This window comes from Lissotriton vulgaris, chromosome 11 (assembly GCF_964263255.1).
Source record: "Lissotriton vulgaris chromosome 11, aLisVul1.2, whole genome shotgun sequence".
In the NCBI taxonomy this organism is placed as follows: domain Eukaryota; kingdom Metazoa; phylum Chordata; class Amphibia; order Caudata; family Salamandridae; genus Lissotriton; species Lissotriton vulgaris.
Genome location: NC_141699.1, coordinates 824,160,028 through 824,179,692, shown reverse-complemented (window position 1 = coordinate 824,179,692; position 19,665 = coordinate 824,160,028). Strand labels below are relative to the sequence as shown.

Sequence of the window (19,665 nt, the reverse complement as noted above, 5' to 3'; positions counted from 1 at the left end):
AATTATTGAATATATGTATGTATAACAATAATGGTATCTGTATCCAAGTGGGGGGGGGGAGGGGGGGGGGGGGTTGTGGGGGTAAATACCTAATAAAGATATTTAAAAAAACAAGCATTGGAAATGCAATGGGGCTCGCATTAGGAAAGTTTGAGCTATTGGTCTTATAAATGATTTTTTTTTATTTATGTGTTTTTTTTAAATAGCTAAATTAATAGCTTTGTAATTTACAATGCCAATAGTTATAACTTTCGCAAATGTGACACCTATAGCATTTGTAATGCAACATGTTTTGTATTTACGTAACTTAGATGTATTGATATTACAAATAACAATGGCTTTTAATTTTTTTCAAATAATTAATACTTAAATAATTTATTTAATTTGTAATGGCAATAGCTTAAACTTTTGTAAATAACTTTTGTGAAGATTATGTTTGGTGTTTTTTATTGTAACGAAAATCCAAGAACAGAAGTGAAATATTAACATCTTTTTGTGATTTGTAATAAAGCGTGAAAGCTTGAAAACAGCTTGAAACATTGAAAGAACATATTTGAACCAGTGATGCTGTGGTTGCGCTGAGTGATGCTGTGGTTGCGCTGAGTGATGCTGTGGTTGCGCTGAGTGATGCTGTGGTTGCGCTGAGTGATGCTGTGGTTGCGCTGAGTGATGCTGTTGTTGCGCTGAGTGATGCTGTGGTTGCGCTGAGTGGTGTGTGCATCGGTGGAGCTTAGTGGGTGCATTGGTGGAGCTGTTTGGTGGGGGCATTGGTGGAGCTTAGTTGGAGCATCGGTGGAGCTGTGTGGTGGGTGCATCGGTGGAGCTGTGTGGTGGGTGCCTCGGCAGAGCTGTGTGGGTGGTGCATCGGCGGAGCTGTGTGGTGGGTGCATTGGCGGAGCTGTGTGGTAGGTGCATCGGCGGAGTTGTGTGGTGGGTGCATCGGTGGAGCTGTGTGGTGGGTGCTTCGGTGGAGCTGTGTGGTGGGTGCATCTGTGGAGCTGTGTGGTATGGTGCATCTGTGGAGGTGTGTGGTGGGTGCATCTGTGGAGCTGTGTGGTGGGTGCCTCGGTGGAGCTGTGTGCTGGGTGCATCGGTGGAGCTTAGGGGTGGGTGCCTTGGTGGAGCTGTATGGTGGGTGCCTCGGTGGAGCTGTGTGGTGGGTGCATCGGTGGAGCTGTGTGGTGGGTGCATAGGTGGAGCTGTGTCGGTGGAGCTGTGTGGTGGGTGCATCGGTGGTGCTGGGTGGTGGGTGCATCGGTGGAGCTGTGTGGTGGCTGCATCGGTGGAGCTGTGTGGTGGCTGCATCGGTGGAGCTGTGTGGTGTGTGCATCGGTGGAGCTGTGTGGTGGGTGCCTCAGTGGAGCTGTGTGGTGGGTGCATTGGTGGAGCTGTGTGGTGGGTGCATCGGTGGAGCTGTGTAGGTGGAGCTGTGTGGTGGGTGCATCGGTGGAGCTGTGTGGTGGGTGCAGTGGTTGAGCTGTGTGGTTGGTGCATCGGTGGAGCTGTGTGGTGGGTGCCTCAGTGGAGCTCTGTGGTGGGTGCATCAGTGAAGCTGTATGTGGTGGGTGCATCAGTGGAGCTGTGTGGTGGGTGCAGTGGTGGAGCTGTGTGGTTGGTGCATCGGTGGAGCTGTGTGGTGGGTGCCTCGGTGGAGCTCTGTGGTGGGTGCATCGGTGAAGCTGTGTGGTGGGTGCATCAGTGGAGCTTAGTGGGTGCATTGGTGGAGCTGTGTGGTGGGTGCATTGGTGGAGCTTAGTTGGAGCATCGGTGGAGCTGTGTGGTGGGTGCATCGGTGGAGCTCTGTGGTGGGTGCATCAGTGGAGCTGTGTGGTGGGTGCATCGGTGGAGCTGTGTCGGTGGAGCTGTGTGGTGGGTGCATCGGTGGAGCTGGGTGGTGGGTGCATCGGTGGAACTGTGTAGGTGGAGCTGTGTGGTGGGTGCATCGGTGGAGCTGGGTGGTGGGTGCATCAGTGGAGCGGTGTGGTGGGTGCATCGGTGGAGCTGGGTGGTGGGTGCATCAGTGGAGCTGTGTGGTGGATGCATCGGTGGAGCTGTGTGGTGGGTGCATCGGTGGAGCTTAGTGGGTGCATTGGTGGAGCTGTGTGGTGGGTGCATCGGTGGATCTTAGTTGGTGCATCAGTGGAGCTGTGTGGTGGGTGCTTCGGTGGAGCTGTGTGGTGGGTGCCTCGGCGGAGCTGTGTGGTGGGTGCATAGGTGGAGCTGTGTCGGTGGAGCTGTGTGGTGGGTGCATCGGTGGAGCTGGGTGGTGGGTGCATCTGTGGAGCTGTGTCCTGGGTGCATCAGTGGAGCTGTGTGGTGGGGTCATCTGTGGAGCTCTGTGGTGGGTGCATCGGTGGAGCTGTCGGTGGAGCTGGATGGTGGTTGCATCAGTGGAGCTGTGTGGTGGGTGCATCGGTGGAGCTGTGTCAGTGGAGCTGTGTGGTGGCTGCGTCGCTGGAGCTGTGTGGTGGATGCCTCGGTGGAGCTGTGTGGTGGGTGCATCTGTGGAGCTGTGTGGTGGGTTCATCGGTGGAGCTGTGTGGTGGGTGCATCGGTGGAGCTGTGTGGTGGGTGCATCGGTGGAGCTGTGTGGTGGATGCCTCGGTGGAGCTGTGTGGTGGGTGCATCGGTGGAGCTGTGTGGTGGGTGCATCGGTGGAGCTGTGTGGTGGGTGCATCGGTGGAGCTGTGTGGTGGGTGCATCGGTGGAGCTGTGTGGTGGGTGCATCTGTGGAGCTGTGTGGTGGGTGCATCTGTGGAGCTGTGTGGTGGGTGCCTTTGTGGAGCTGTGTGGTGGGTGCATCTGTTGAGCTGTGTGGTGGGTGCATCTGTTGAGCTGTGTGGTGGGTGCCTCGGTGGAGCTGTGTGGTGGGTGCATAGGTGGAGCTGTGTGGTAGGTGCATCGGTGGAGCTGTGTGGTGGGTGCCTCGGTGGAGCTGTGTGGTGGGTGCATCGGTCCAGCTGTGTGGTGGGGCATCTGTGGAGCTCTGTGGTGGGTGCATCGGTGGAGCTGTGTCGGTGGAGCTGTGTGGTGGTTGCATCAGTGGAGCTGTGTGGTGGGTGCATCGGTGGAGCTGTGTCGGTGGAGCTGTGTGGTGGTTGCATCAGTGGAGCTGTGTGGTGAGTGCATCGGTGGAGCTGTGTCGGTGGAGCTGTGTGGTGGGTGCATCGGTGGAGCTGGGTGGTGGGTGCATCGATGGAGCTGGGTGGTGGGTGCCTCTGTGGAGCTGTGTGGTGGGTGCCTCGGTGGAGCTGTGTGGTGGGTGCATCGGTGGAGCTGTGAGGTGGGTGCATCGGTGGAGCTGTGTGGTGGGGGCACCTGTGGAGCTGGGTGGTGGGTGCATCTGTGGAGCTGTGTAGTGGGTGCATCGGTGGAGCTGTGTGGTGGGTGCATCGGTGGAGCTGTGTGGTCGGTGCATCGGTGGAGCTGTATGGTGGGTGCCTTGGTGGAGCTGTGTGGTGGGTGCCTTGGTGGAGCTGTGTGGTGGGTGCATTGGTGGAGCTGTGTGGTGGGTGCTTCGGTGGAGCTGTGTGGTGGGTGCATCGGTGGAGCTGTGTGGTGGGTGCATTGGTGGAGCTGTGTCGGTGGAGCTGTGTGGTGGCTGCATCGCTGGAGCTGTGTGGTGGGTGCATCAGTGAAGCGGTGTGGTGGGTGCATCGGTGGAGCTGTGTGGTGGGTGCCTCGGTGGAGCTGTGTGGTGGGTGCATCGGTGGAGCTGTGTGGTGGGTGCTTCGTTGGAGCTGTGTGGTGGGTGCTTCGTTGGAGCTGTGTGGTGGGTGCATCTGTGGAGCTGTGTGGTGGGTGCCTCTGTGGAGCATTGTGGTGGGTGCATCGGTCGAGCTGTGTGTTGGGGCATCTGTGGAGCTTTGTGGTGGGTGCCTCGGTGGAGCTGTGTCTTGGGTGCATCAGTGTAGCTATGTGGTGGGGTCATCTGTGGAGCTCTGTGGTGGGTGCATCGGTGGAGCTGTGTCGTGGAGCTGTGTGGTGGTTGCATCAGAGGAGCTGTGTTGTGGGTGCATCGGTGGAGCTGTGTCGGTGGAGCTGTGTGGTGGTTGCATCAGTGGAGCTGTGTGGTGGGTGCATCGGTGGAGCTGTGTCGGTGGAGCTGTGTGGTGGGTGCATCGGTGGAGCTGGGTGGTGGGTGCATCGGTAGAGCTGTGTGGTGGGTGCATTGGTGGAGTTGGGTGGTGGGTGCATCTGTGGAGCTGGGTGGTGGGTGCATCTGTGGAGCTGTGTGGTGGGTGCATCTGTGGAGCTGTGTGGTGGGTGCATCTGTGGAGCTGTGTGGTGGGTGCCTCGGTGAAGCTGTGTGGTGGGTGCATCGGTGGAACTGTGTGGTGGGTGCATCTGTGGAAATGTGTGGTGGGTGCATCGGTGGAGCTGTGCGGAGGGTGAATCGGTGGAGCTGTGTTGGTGGAACTGTGTGGTGGGTGGCACTTTTTATAAATCATTAGTAAAAGAGATCAATGAAATTCAACTAAAACCCATATATAGCAGAAGAGGAGAAAGCTCTAGTAACGGGATTCAGGATGAATGTATTCCTTTGAAGCAAATCGCCAGCATGTGAAAGGTGTAAAATAGCAATCAGCATAAAACGAAAATGTCAGCAAAAGACTTTATAAAATTCTGTGTGGCCCTGATAAAATATTTAGAGCGTTTAATTATATCATGACCAACAACGGTTATTGTTTTAAGAGCAGCGTGCGAGATGGTTAGGCTGCAATATAAACAAGCCCTCGGCATTGCTGTGGTGGGAAGGGGGGGGGCGGGGAAAGGCAAGGAGAGAAGAATAGGGGCCGGGAGCAGCAGCCTTTGATGTGCCGGCCGTGCAGTGAATAATTAGGGGAGGAGAAATGCCGGCTGGGGGAAGCTTGAGAGCCTGAGGAGGCTGGTGGCTTTGATGTGCACGCGCTCTCGGGCACTGCAACAAATTGCCGAGATGGTTAAGCTCTGTTTAATTGGATGCTGTCAGATTTGACAGATTACCCAGTCGCACTCTTCTGGGGAAATCAATCCCTTCTGTTTCAATGCAGTTCAAACATAAAGGTATTCATCAACGTATACCAAAGGGAACTGTAATTCACACGAATTTTATTCTTCTTATTCAATGGTTCAATCTTTTTCTCAACATTGAGCTGTTACATCACAGCTATGCGAAAGTTCATCGTCATTCCAATAAACAATTTTGTTGTCCACAAATTCAACCAATTGCCCAATGCATTTCGTGCTGTCCGCACTTCATCAGGGGAAATACATTTCTATGATGTAAAATCAGAATAAAGTATAATCAATGAGGACGAAGCAGGTCACAGTCTGTTTATAATATTAAAGCTACATAATCAAGGTTTAAGTGGAATCTATCTAAAGACATGCTGTGCCATAGATGAAATTAAGAAAGATTGTAGGGAAAGAGTGCACAACCCAAGTGTTGTTTAAAAGGAAAATGAAGGATTTTGAAATTAATCTAACAGACTCTGGACGCTGGTCCTGTATGTTAATAGGCCAAGTGTTACGTGTGGCTAGCGTGCTGTTAAACCGGTGGCATAAAACACATTAGCAGTTCAGTGAAGGAAAGCGCCGCGGTGGCGTGTGACTCGACACTCGTGGTGATAGGAGATAAAGAAACTATACGCCGGTTAGAGCTCAATGCTCGTGAAAATGAGGAATCAAACTGTGCGCGTTACGTGCAGGTCGGCATGCACCATGTATCACTCACCGATTTGGCAGTCAGGTTAAACGCGTAGTTGGTCCGGTGTCAGGTTAGTATGTGCTCGCGCATGCGCAAGGAGCGCGTTATAGGAAAGTTCTCACGTGACCCGGAAGCGGACTCGATGTGAAAACATGATATTCTATGTTTAGAGAATAAAGAAAAAGGAAAGGTATAGCGGTGTATTCAGGTTGAATTGAATTAGGTGACATCTTATAAAGGGACACGTAAACCAATACAAACGTTAAGATGGACGAAAATACACTGTGTGTAGTCGGGATCGCAGCCATCTTGGAATGGTCAATAACATATGAATAATTATACAGAACGAAACCAAACGTAATCAAAAACACAGTCAAAGGTGAATCAAAAACAAACGTAGGTAATGGTGATATAAGGTAGAAGCAGCAATAATATGTGTGTCTAAAGCATGTACTTTAAAAGAAGGTCAATGTGTTAAATGATGTAGTAGCTTAGGTGGCATATGGCAGCTAATCAGGATTATAAAAAGCTACTGTATTCGAGACGTTCATTTAACCCCGTGGGGTTGCAGGAATTCAGTTGTTTGATCCAAAATATCTCCCTTTGGAGCAGTCTTTTTTGTTATCACAGCCTTGCCTCACAGGAACACACTCCAAAATCAAAAAGCGAATCTGACTGATGTTGTGGCTGTTGGAAATATAGTGTGCGGCTACTGGAGCCTTGGTGGATCTGTTTCTGATGGTACTTTTATGCTCTGTCATTCGAATTTTGATTTTTCTCTCTATCTTTCCCACATAAGGGAGTCCACAGGGACACTTTAATAAGTAAACCACGTTTTTGGAGTCACATGTTGCGTTAGTAAAGAGGTTGATGAGTTTTCCTGTGGTTGGATGGTTTATGCTGGTGCCACGAATAATGTTATTACAATGACCACAGTTAGCGCATGGAATTGTTCCTGTATATTTTTCAGATTTGTTGCGTACCTCCCTTTCAATTAAATCCTTTAGATTTTTGGATCTTTGGTAAGCGAACAGTGGTTTGCTAAACAATCCTTTGAAATCCGGTTCTTTCTCAACCATTTCCCAGTTTTTTAAAACGATTTTCTTAATTTGATGGCTTAAGGTGGAGTATTTAGATACGAAGACTGGTCTGCACTGATTCATATCCTTTGTGTGTATTTTAAGCAATTCTTCCCTAGGGATGGCTTGTATTCTTGCTTTGGCTTCTTCAAGAATGTTGTCTGGGTATTTCCGTTCTTGAAATTTAGTGATCATTAGGTTTGCATTCTTTTCGTAGGTCTGATCGCTTGATGATATTCTTTTCATTCTTAGTAACTGCGAGTACGGTAAATGCCGTTTCAATGACATAGGGTGGCAGCTGTCAAAGATTAACATGTTATTCCTGTCCGTCTTTTTGTAGTATACATCTGTCTGAAAACGATTATTCTGCAAAGAAACTAATACATCCAGGTAGGGGATGGAACCAGTGTTGATGGAATGGGTAAATTGAATGTGATCATCCATGTAATTAATTTCTTTGATGAATTCTTCAATGTCGGTTGATGGACCTTTCCATATAAGAAAGATGTCATCTATGTATCTCCAGAATTTTACGATCCTATTTTGCCATCTGGGGTTTTCAAGAATGTTCTCAAGTTCCAACCTGTGCATGAAGAGGTTCGCGTAGCTAGGGGCTGCACAATTCCCCATGGAAGTTCCTGCAAGCTGTTGAAAATGTTGTTCATTCCAGGAAAAATAACTGTGATACAGCGTAAAATGTAGCAATTCCAACAGGAATATTTTGAGTTCTTGCTTGATGTCGTGATTAATCAAGAATGACTCTATTGCTTCGTGCCTCTGTTGTGGGGGATAGACGTGTACAGCGAGCAAACGTCAATTGTGCATAATGTTATTTCCATTGTCTCATCTAGTTCAGTTTCATTAAGTTTGGTGAGAAAGTCAGTGGTATTGCGGAGATAGGTTGACATTTTTTGAACAAGTGGTTGTAGGTGTCGGTCTAAGTATTTTCCTATGGGTTCGTGGATTGAGCCTCTAGTGGACACTATAGGTCTAAAGGGTGGTTTCATCAGATCCTTGTGTATCTTTGGTAACATATGAATGCTTGGACATTTTGGGTGATCTTGAATCAGAAAGCGTTTATCTTTCTCAGTGATGGTTCCCATCTCAACAGCTTGGTTGATGATGACTGTCAGAGTTTCTTTGAATATGTTCGTGGGGTCATTCGGTAATATCATGTACAGTTTGTCATCAAACACATGATTGTTAACACTCTCAATATAGTACTCCATGTCCATTATGACGGGAGCACCGCCTTTATCTGCTTTACAGCATTTGATTTTTCGGTTCTCCGTAATTTGGTTAATTGCTCGAATATCATGAACTGACAAGTTTGAGCGCTTAGTGGTTGGTTTCTTGAATAGTTCCTTTATTTCGTTAGTCGTGATTGTTTCATAGGAATCCAAAATGTTATGGGTTACTGGGGCCAAGAATGTACTTTTACTTTTTAATCCTAACAATGTGTTATCCGTTTGTGTAGAGGTTAATGGTTCAGTCACCACATTGGTGAAAAAATGTCTCAAACGGAGAGTCCTCATGAACTTGAAAAAGCTCACTTCCATTTCCAATTCATTAGGTTTGTAAGTTGGTACAAATGTGAGGCCACGCTGTAGAACAGAAAGTTGATTCTTGGATAGGTTTTCTTTTGAAATGTTAATGACTAGGTTGTTTTGCTGCGTGTCGATTGGGCTATTGAAGAACCTGGCTCTCTTTGTGCTCTTGCTCCTCCTGGTTCGACGTGTTGGCTTTGGCCTCTCCCTAAAAAAGGCCTCTCTGATGTGGTAGGAGCCGAGGTGTTGGCAGTGTCAGTCCTGTTATCTGTTTGTTTTCCTCGTCTGTCTGTTCTTTGTGTGTCCTTCGGCATGGAGTCAAAAGATGATGAACTGCCTTCATCTGAAGATGGATTTTGAAAAGGCCTTTGTTGTCTTCGCTGGGCGTAAACCTCAGCCCAGTTGTACACCTCCCCAAGCTTGTAATCGATAGTATCGCGCTTGTATTTGTGCATTAACTTTTGGATTACCTCACAGAGTGCCACACCACCCCCTTCAGACATTTAAGCTCTGTTTAAGCCACAATATAGCTCGCCAGCTATGCGCTTGGGCGCATCAGCAGGCGAGCCCTAAAAAAAAGTAAATCCACTACCAGAGCGTGTTACGCTGCTAAATGGAAGAGATTCGCAATTTATTGCACAAATAATCAAATTGACCCACTGGATGCTCCCATCCAGAATTTCATTTGTTACCTTCTACATCTACAAAGATCTAATTTGGCATATTCTTCCATATGCCTGCACCTTGCAGCAATTGCAGCTTATTTACAGAACAGACAACATCTGTCTATCTTCAGAGTTCCCGCGATTAAAGCGTTCATGGAAGGCTTAAAAAAGATAATCCCACCCAGGTTGCCTCCTATTCCTGTGTGGAACCTAAATCTTGTCCTTACCAGACTTATGGGACCCCCTTTCGAGCCCCTACATAGATGCGAGCTGCAATTCCTAACATGGAAAACTGCTTTCCTTGTTGCTATCACCTCTCTCAGAAGAGTAAGTGAAATATAAGCTTTCACTATAGAAGAACCATTTTTTCAAATACATCCCAACAAAGTGGTTCTTAGGCCTAATCCAAAATTTCTCTCAAAAGTCCTCACTCCTTTTCACCTCAATCAGTCTGTCGAGCTACCTGTGTTTTTCCAAAACCCAGACTCAGTAGCAGAAAGGGCTTTACACACCCTAGATGTTAAAAGAGCTCTACTCTACTATATCGACAGGACTAAATCATTTAAAAAAGCTAAACAACTGTTTGCCGCTTTCTCTCCTCCGCACAAAGGCAACCCCATCTCCAAAGGCGGGATTGCACGGTGGATTGTAAAGTGGATACAAATATGCTATATAAAAGCTAAACGTACACTAACAGTTCCTCCTAGAGCGCACTCCACTCGCAAAATAGTAACCTCTATGGCTTTCTTAGGAAATATACCACTAGAGGACATATGCAAGGCAGCAACATGGTCTACTCCACACAACTTCACTAAACACTATTGAGTTGATGTGCAAGCCAAGCAGCAAGCTGCAGTAGGCCAAGCTGTCCTTAGAACTCTCTTTCAAACTACTGCAACGGATACAGGTGACCACCGCTAGAGGGAATACTGCTGCACAATCGATGCACAGTGTACTATCTGCAGCTCATATACCTCGAATGGAAAATGCTACTTACCAGTATGCATCTGTTCTTGGCATGTAGAGCTGCAGAGTAGTACACACACTCCCGCCTCCCCGGGACTTGTGTCCGTTCCAGTTGTCATCTTATTTAGATGCATACGCATGGACATCCTTCTTTTCTTTACTTCTACTGACTCCATCATTTCCCATCATGGCGAAAAAGAATCTGAGGATGGAGCCGATGCCCATGCACAGAATTGTCCAAGGGAGGACTCACCTATCGGGACTGGCAAAGACTTCTTCCAAGAAGACAACAACCTGCAATCATCCGAGCCCAACACCAGGTGGTGATCTAATGCACAGTGTACTACTCTGCAGCTCTACATGCCAGTAACAGATGCATACTGGTAAGTAGCATTTTCCTTTCATATACTAGTTCTGCAGTCCCACAGGCGTTACCTGCGGTTAAAGATGGCTATGAGCTTTTTGAGTTTACAGTGTGTCCTTTCAGCCTCACCAGCGCCCCCAGGTATTCACGTAAGTGATGGCAGTGATCTTTGCCTATCTTCGGAAGTAAGGAATTGCTGTATTTCAGTACCTAGACGACTTGGCTGCTAAAGGTGGGCTTGCTACAGTCAATCATGGACCACCCAAGACAACAGTGGAACACCAGACATCATTGGGGGTTTCCATCAACAAGCTGAATCCACCTAGTTCCCTCCCAGTTGATTCAGGGAGTTCCTGGCCTTCCCGCTAGAGAAACGAGTCCAGGACATTCCTGCTATGATCATGTTGTTTCATTGATCTAGGTAAGGGTGATTCAGAGGCTTCTTGGTCTTTTAAGCCTCATGCATCGTACTTGTCAAACCCACTAGACAGCACATGCAGGCCTTATAGTGGAACTTAAAGCCACAATGGGCCTAGCACAAAGGCCACCTTACTGACACCATCCAGGGCTCAGAGCAGGCAGCTGAAGACCTACAGTGGTGGTTGACCTACTACAGTTTGTCATGTAGCAGGCTACTCTCCCTTCTCCACCTAAAGCAGAGAGTGCTGAGAGACGAATCACTGCTAGGTTGGATGGAGTGATCACGTGGTGGAGGTGGAGATCAGAGGATACTGGTCTCTATTGTAGGATTCTCCACTTCAGGCTTCTGGAGCTGCAAATCATGCATCTGAATCTAAAGGCCTTCCTCTGACTTGTCAAGGGGAGAATGATGCCAGTGCTCATGGACAACACCTTGCCATATGAAACTGCAAGTAAAAGGCCAGTGTGGCGACCAGGGCTTGTCAGGAGGCCCTGCGTAGCTGTAGATGGTTGACACCAGGGCATTTTCATAGTCACCAGTCACCTAGCACGTTCCCTAGATGCTAGGGTAGATTAACTAAGCAGAACTCATTTTGGCAGATCTGGAGTGGCAGCTACATCCAGAGGTGAGGCAGGGTGTTTTCCGCCAAAAGAGAAAACATTTGCTAGATTTGTTTGCCACTATTGAAAACACACAGTGACAAAAGTTTGTGCACTACAGTTTCTGCAAGGGAATTCATTAAACTATCCATTTCGCTGAAATGGAAAAAAAGGACTCCAGTATGCCTACCTCTACTTCCTCTGGTACCTGAAAATCAGGCACGACTGGGCCCAGTCAACGTGGTCACCCCAGATTGGGCCAGGAGAGTTTGTTACTCAGACCATGAGCATTTGTCCTCTGGTTAAACTGCCACTACAGGAGGACCTCCTGTTTCAGCACAGGACAGTGTCCGCTACGTGAATCTATGCAGCCTATACATCAGTGTGTGAAGACTGAGTATCAGCAATTGACTGTACTTTATTTGCCGCCTGAAGTGGTGGATGTCTTCATCACTGCCATGATCCCTCCACAAAATACATTTATGCTGGATGCTGGGATAAATGTGCGAACGGGGGAGGTGCCTGAGCTACAGAATACTTATGAACAAAGCTGTCTGTTGTGCTTATATTTGTTTTGTCCTTAGACCAGCGAGGTCTTTATTTCAAGCACTATAAACTGTATGTGTATTGTACTCTCATATGTTATCACCCCTAACACTCACTCCTGCATGACTGACTGGATTACCAGACTATTAATGGAATAAAATACATAACAGTGCCATATTCCAATGTTTTAATAAACACATTCTTGGACACTTTGGAATATGGCACTGTTATTTATTTTATTCCTTTAATAGTCTGGTAATCCAGAAAGTGTCCTGTAGGAGTGAGTGTTAGGGGTGATAAAATGTGAGAGTACAATACAAAGATTTTCTATAGTTGACGCAGTCTAAAATAGGTCCATTGGACACACTGGCAATGGAAAGACAATACATATCATGCATTGCTTCTTCCTTAAATTAAATATGTGCGTTATTACAAACACTACAAAACATGTTCTTGTAAAAACTGGAAAACACAGTTTTTATCTATTTTGATGATTAAGCAGCTAAATAAACACAGATGAACACTAATTTCAAAAGGTTTGAAACACACATATAAAACACCACTGAAATCCACTAAAAACCGGGCAGGCAAGGAATATTCTTAGGTGAGGAATCTGCAGTTACAAAGAATATCCACTGTAAAGACAGCTACCGAAGGGGAGTAACTTTTTCATCTCCACTATTCATTTTAAAGCAAACTGACTCATTGAGGCAGCAGCCAGTACATGGCTCATGGGGAGTGGCAGCTCTTTGAGCTTCTGCCCTACTCGATTAAGATCGCGGAACGCCTGGTCTGCAGATCCCTGTCCCTCTTCCTGGAGACAAATAATATACTGGAGGAGGAAAAGTTTGGGTTCAGACCAGGGCACGGGACAGAATCAGCCTTAGGGATGGTACTGGATAGCCTTCGAATGCGAGCGGACAGGGGCGAGTCAGCAATTCTAATCTTTTTGGACCTGTCCGCCGCGTTCAACACGGTGAACCATGACATCCTGCTGACAAGGCTGGAGACCTTTGGGGTGAAAGGGATGGCACTTAATTGGATGCAATCCTATCTCTCTGACAGATGGCAGACAGTGGCATTCCCGCCGTACCAATCTGAATTTATCAAAGTCTCACATGGGGTTCCACAGGGGTCATCTATCAGTCCCATCTTGTTCAATGTCTATATGCAACCCCTGCTGGGAATCATCAAAGCCTACAATATCAGCGTGATTAACTACGCTGAAAATACACAGCTTCTGATATCCCTGGATGGTGCTCAGGCAGATCCACTAGACCGCTTTCATGCCTGCATGCATGAAATGGCAAAATGGCAGAAAGAAAACTCGCTCCAGTTTAACAGCGGGAAAACGGAGATCCTACAGTGCAAGGTGGGGGGGATCCCCCGAAGCCTGCCAGCCGACTTCTGCCCGTTAGCATCAGATGGCCCACTGATATCGGTAAACACAGTGCGTAAATTGGGGGTCAGTTTCAACGGAAAGTTAAATCTGGAGACCCATGTTAATAAACTGGTGGGAAGTTGCTTCACCCTAATACGAGGCCTTCGGAGGCTGCTGCCTTTTGCTACCTGTACAGGCAAGAACAACAGTAGTCAGGAGTACCATCCTTAGCCGCCTGGACTACTGTAATGCCCTGTTATTGGAATCTCCGGACTATCTGATTGCCAGACTACAGAGTATCCAGGCGGCAGCAGCCAAGTTAGCACTCTCACGAACCCGTCGATCCTCAACCACACAAGCACTAGCAGACCTACATAGTCTCCCAGTACCTCAAAGGATCCTATTTAAGTCCTTATGCATTGTGTTCAGAGCATTGCATGGTCAGGGTCCCAAGCCACTTCAGAACAAGTTCCAGTGGTATGAGCCCACCCGGACCCTCCGCACCTCGTCCACCAACCTTGTGAGAATACCCAGGGTAAAGAAAGTGACCCAGGGCGGAAGAGAGTTCAGTGTAGCAGCGGTCCGCCTTTGGAATAGCCTCCCGCTTAAAATCAGGAAAACACATGAACTGCTGCTGTTTCGCAGGAAAATCAAGACCTGGCTTTTCCCGAGGGCATAATCATCCCAGGTGCGATAGCAATAGCTTCTGCTGGTACACTTCTGCTTGTTTTCACAGCTGACCGCCTTCGATCTATCTCTCAGCGCCAGGATGCCCGCAGGGTTACAGTGCGCTCTACAAATGATATAAATAAATAAATACATTAAAGGGACACAAGATCCTATTCAACTCTTAAAATGTAAGCCCATGTGACTGCACTTTCCTACCTTACTTAGCCATGCAAGCATTTAGTTATATTATAAGTTCTTTAATGTGGTTTTGGAAAGTGTTTCTAGTATTATAAACAGTCTAAAATTCTGAAACCCTTACCTACGATTGGCTTTCAAGGGGTATGCCGTAACATGTGGACATGTCGGCCTCTTCAACCTTTCCACTGATATATGGACAGATATTTATTATGAAGTTTTCCTGAGTCCCCACAAGCAGGTGAAATTCTTATAATATTTATGATTTGAATTAAGTTTTCTACTTTACAGAAGCAGGAATGTAAATAAGTAACCATTTCTTGTAGGGGTAAAAATTTCAGTGTTTTTCCATCACATCTGCTGTACAACAAATCCTTAGAGCTGTGTACCTATTTTAGAAAGAAAATGTGGAAATCAAAACAAAAGACTAGATGTGACTTTCTCATCTACCGATGGAAGACATTTAGTAAATTGGCAAGGATACTGAATTTGCTTCATATGTCTATAGGTAATCCTGCATGGAGAGTAGGTTTCTGTTAGTATGGAAAGTTACTTCTACTCCTAAATTGCACAAGACAATGGGTTCAATTAGGGTAGTGTAAATGTAGGACGTACAGCACTTTTTTTCTACAGTCACCTTCTACTTAAGTGCTACGAAATGTAAGGAAAGCAATATATGGCCACTAAAAAGAAGCAATTAGAAAATAATAAGTCATTTTTTACTGTAATAATTTTAAGAGGACCTATTTTTTTCTCATTTAGGTTGAGGATGCACCTTTGACTGCCCTGCGGGAAAGATGCATCAATGCCTTGAATAACCTGGTAACAGAGAACCAGCTCCTGCAGAAGGAGCTGGAAATAACCCAAGAAAAATTGAAACTTTCAGCCCAGTCATGCCAGGAGAAATATGAGAGTGTGGTGCGCCAAACACAGAATAAGCTATCTGAAATGGAGTCTGAGGACCGCAGGTGGGGCATGAGAAAGTATTGAATGGCTGTCCATGCTATGTATCAAGCTCTGTCGATAGCTCGCATGGTGTTGAGGTGGGGAAGGTATGTGTTCAAGATGTTGTCACAGTGTGATTCACTGAAAGGATGCTGTAACATACACCCAGTTCTAGTACATGGAGTCCACATGACACTCTTTAGAATATGTACATTGGTTGGGACACTTGGAAACTGGACAGAGTTGGTTGACTAAAGCAGTTGTCTCTAATCCGCTTAATAGCAATTATTTGACAAATTTGTACTGTGCTCATCATGTACATATTTTAAATATTATATATTTCTGTTTGGATACTTTGTACAATTTAAAACCCTTTTAGAGTGTTACAATATTTGAACAACCAAAAAAGAAACATTGACATCAGAAAGTAGGAATAACCTATCTACTGCTTTAACAGCACTAAGGTTTGAGACAGAAGTCTTGAGTGTATACATTAAATCAGAATGTATACTGTAGCTAATTAAAAGCTTTGAGTGAGGAATACAATTCTAAAGGCTATCTGGGATGAACAGGTCTCCAAGAGAGTTACTTCCATCTTTTATATTGCTTGTAGTCTATGGAATAAGATGGCCTAAATCATCTTGAGCCCAGAAGGGACTGATGTACATCCACAACTTCGAGTAGTGTTTGGGCACACACTGACCACTGGTTATTACTTGCATTTTCTTCGCTATGGAAGAATCCAGGGAGATTTGCAATGTTTTTATCTTTGAGAAGGGCATAATGTCAGTTATAAAATCAAACAAATACACAAGTTATCCCTGAAGAACCTGTTATTAAGCTGCAGCCAATTCACCCTCATCCAAGTTTGAATCTTACATAAAATGATTACATTTTAGTCAGTCAGATATTACCACCCTTCACATTGAATAGGACTCTTGTATTATCTGCATGACAATGCAGGCTTGCATGCAAAAGGCTTTGCGTATGCATGAAACAATGATTAATGCATACCATATTTCAGAGTATTTTTATATTTACTTTGTTTAAGGAATACACAACTCAAAGCAATTTAGCAAGTAAAATACAGAGTGAACCCTCAATCCTACGCATTCATCACTAATCTCAAGTGGTGGACAGTCAATCTCCATAACTGTTCCGGATGGCTCACATTTGATATTTCGAATCTAAATAAATACCAAATTTTCATCTTGCTAGCCGCAGACCTTTACCTAATTTACTAGATTGATCTTGCACTACCACTGTTTTTTATATGTACAATAACTCGGTCCTCCATTTTTTTATATATTACTTTTTGTCCTGTTGGTGTCTACAGAATTATGTCATTGGAGGAGTGTAGTAACTAAACCAGTAACACACTCCTTCTGACCAAGTGCCTAAGTCCTTTGACCATGCCTAATAGGGCAGATCAGCCATTGATTTCCATCCAATAGCAGTTCATATGGTGAAAATTGGAGGCAGGACTTGAAACATACATGATCCCAAAGTTATCATTTTCACACTGGGGAACATCAACATAAGATAGGTCTGTGGATCTCCCTGATCCTAATCCCAAAGTGAGCCTGATACTTGTATATGATCGCATACAACAATGGCTGGGTTATTCTGCACTGCCAAACCATGTGAGAATATGTGACACATTTTAGCTCCCATCTGGGACAACACTCTTGGTTCGGCCTCTTAGGATCTTCACTGATTGTTATAAAAATATAATATTCCTCTCTGCTTTCAGGGACCCTAGAAGACTTCTTTTTTTTAAGTAAAAATCATCACTCATGTCTTGATATGGAAGTATAACCTTCCATTTTCCAAAGATCAATAATAATAATGGGGTGTTCCAGTATCATGCAGAACCTGTGGAATATCTAAAATATACAGAAAGAGGTTCTGCCATGAGAGTGAAAATTACTTTTTAAATTCATTTGTCCTCAATTATGTAGTACTATCAATTAATGATACATAAAAACACACTACTGACCATAAACATTACTACAAATGACAAAAACACAATTTGACTTGATAAATTGTGATCGATATATTAGAAAATCATATATCGTATGTGATACTAAACATATCAATAATAAAAGATAGTCCTGATGAAGATCCCTTGGTGATGTTGTCCATCCACACTCATATATGTTGAGGGTCGAAACGTTGACGCTAACAGAATAAGTGTTCCTTGCTCAAATGAACAAGTCCATGTTTTGAATGAAAATCACATGTCCATTTAGGGCCTCTTTAGTTTTTTTGGGACGCTGAAACAAGTTTCTATTTATATGTTGTTTATGTTCAATATTTTTATTTCCTATTATGTTGGGATCTGTGTATTTTTCAGTCATATTCGTATGTCACAAATCAGTACTTTTGTATTTCTTGTCTTTTTGTTTCAAGTTGTACAATGTTTATTAGTCCTGTCTTTTATTATTGATATGTTTAGTATCACATACAATATATGATTTTCTAATATATCAGTCACAACTTTTCAAGTCAAATTGAGTTTTTGTCTTTTGTTATTTGTAGTAATGTTTATGGTCAGTAGTGTGTTTTTTTGTATCATTAATTGATAGTCCTAAATTTTGTAGAATAAATTTATTTTAAAAGTTATTTGCACTCCCATGGCAAAAACCTCTTTCTGTATTCCATTTTCCAAAGAGCATATATTGTCTCAATAGAACCAGACTAGCTTTTTCCAGATTTTGTCTCTCTGCTAATAATCACTGTTATACAATGCATAATCGCAGCATCTAGGAACAACTGTGCTGGTGTTAGATTTGATCTTGCAAATAGAGCCTATCAAGTTAAAAGTGAACAAGGTTGTAAACCATGCATTGCAGGTTCCATCTCTCGGCATTAAAAGTACTGGCAGTTTGTCTAACAGACTCAGGTCTGTTTTTTACACCCAATGCAGAGGATTGCAGAACATCACAGCAGTTGTCACCTTATTTTTTTAGTTTTTTCTTCTCAGTATCAAGTTTAAATAGAATCCATTGGCAACTCTATTTTTCTTTTAAATCAGTTTATTGGCTTTTAGCAATACATGAGGAAATCAGCAGATTCACATTGTAAGCCATACATAGAATAACCAATATTCATATATGGCAGTCATAAATGATAGCTGATTAACTTTTTCTCAGAGGTAGATTGCAGGGGAAAAGCTGTGCCAAGTCTGACACAAGGGTCAGAGTAATGCTGGGGATTACCCCTCATACTGGAAAAACTAACCATAAAGAAGGGTCTAAGGGTAAAAGTTTTTAAAGACCTACTTGCATCCTATCCCCCAATCTAACTAGTAAACACACACACAGGATGCTAAGGGTCTAGATACGATTCAGAAAAAGGGGTGGTGATGAACAGAGTGTCTGAATTAAGCAGACCACTCTTACCCAGTCCAAAGATCAGGGCTTGATCCATCACCGTTATTTATCTCACTGCACCATCCCAGCTCAGAACCTGGCTATATGCAAATCAATCTGTCCCTGGCCCAGTGCATCATGGGAACAGGGCAGACTAAACTACCAAGCCAATTCTTCACCAGAAAGGAGACAAGCTACCGGGGACCGGTTTCTGGCATTTCAGCCTTCTTCGGCCCGGCTTGCTTGAATCCTGATGGTGCAGTGAGAAAGGGACTCATGTCTGAGTATACCCTGCCACACCTATAGTGGCCAAAAACGATTCAGAAAAAGGGGTGGTGATGAACACCACCCCTTGTTGTAATTATTTTTGTCCACCCTAAGCGTGGAAGGGTATTCTCAGATGTGAGACCCTTGCTCATTGCACCATCAGGATTCAAGCAAACCGGGCCGAAGACGGCTGTAATGCCAGAAACCGGTCCCCGGGAGCTTGTTTCCTTCCCAGTGTAAGAATTGGCTTTTGTAGTTTGGTTTGCCCTGTTCCCATCATGCACTGGGACAGGAACAGACTAATTTGCATACAGCCAGGTTCTGAAACTGGGATGGTGCAGTGAGCTAAAAAACGGTGTTGGATCTAGCCCTGATCTCTTGACTGGGTGAGAGCTTTCTGCTTAATTCAGAGACTCTGTCCCTCACCACCCCTTGTTGTAATTATTAAGGGTCTAGATACATCTCCAAAAATCAATACACTACTAAGTAATGTTTGAAGAGCTAGGCCAAGTGTTCAGAAAAGAAAGGGTAAGAAAGTATAGAAATATATATACCCATCAGCCCACCCGCTGGCGGAATCTCATCATCTGGGTTTTTTGTGTTGAACACTGGTATCTACTAGACCCTTCACTTGATTGTATTGTGAAGAATACTAGTATAAGATCCACCAGTGTGAGTCAGCCAACAAGATCTTTCTTCAGGACCTATATAAATTTCACTACTGCAACAGTGATAACAAATGAAAGTGAACCATGTAGTAAATGACCTACCGTTTGTAGGATAGGATCATGGTAAAAGAATAATCTCTTCTGAAACACAGAGAACAGACATCCGCAGGTAAATATCATCAGTTCAAAAATCTCAGTGCAAAATTTGAACGTATATACACATAAACCATTTGTATGTTTATTTATTTGGCATATTTTTGCATATATTTTGTTGACCAAAAACTCACCCA

General features: G+C 44.9%; 1 protein-coding gene across 1 annotated transcript in view; it reads left to right on the top strand.

Moving 5' to 3' along the window:
* The window catches only part of CEP63 (centrosomal protein 63), a 361,269-nt gene that overhangs the window by 222,850 nt on the left and 118,754 nt on the right, over positions 1-19,665 (top strand). Inside the window, exon 12 of the mRNA XM_086943933.1 lies at positions 14,884-15,089. Coding sequence (XP_086800059.1) covers positions 14,884-15,089 — 206 coding nt within the window. The remainder of the gene's footprint in view (positions 1-14,883; positions 15,090-19,665) is intronic.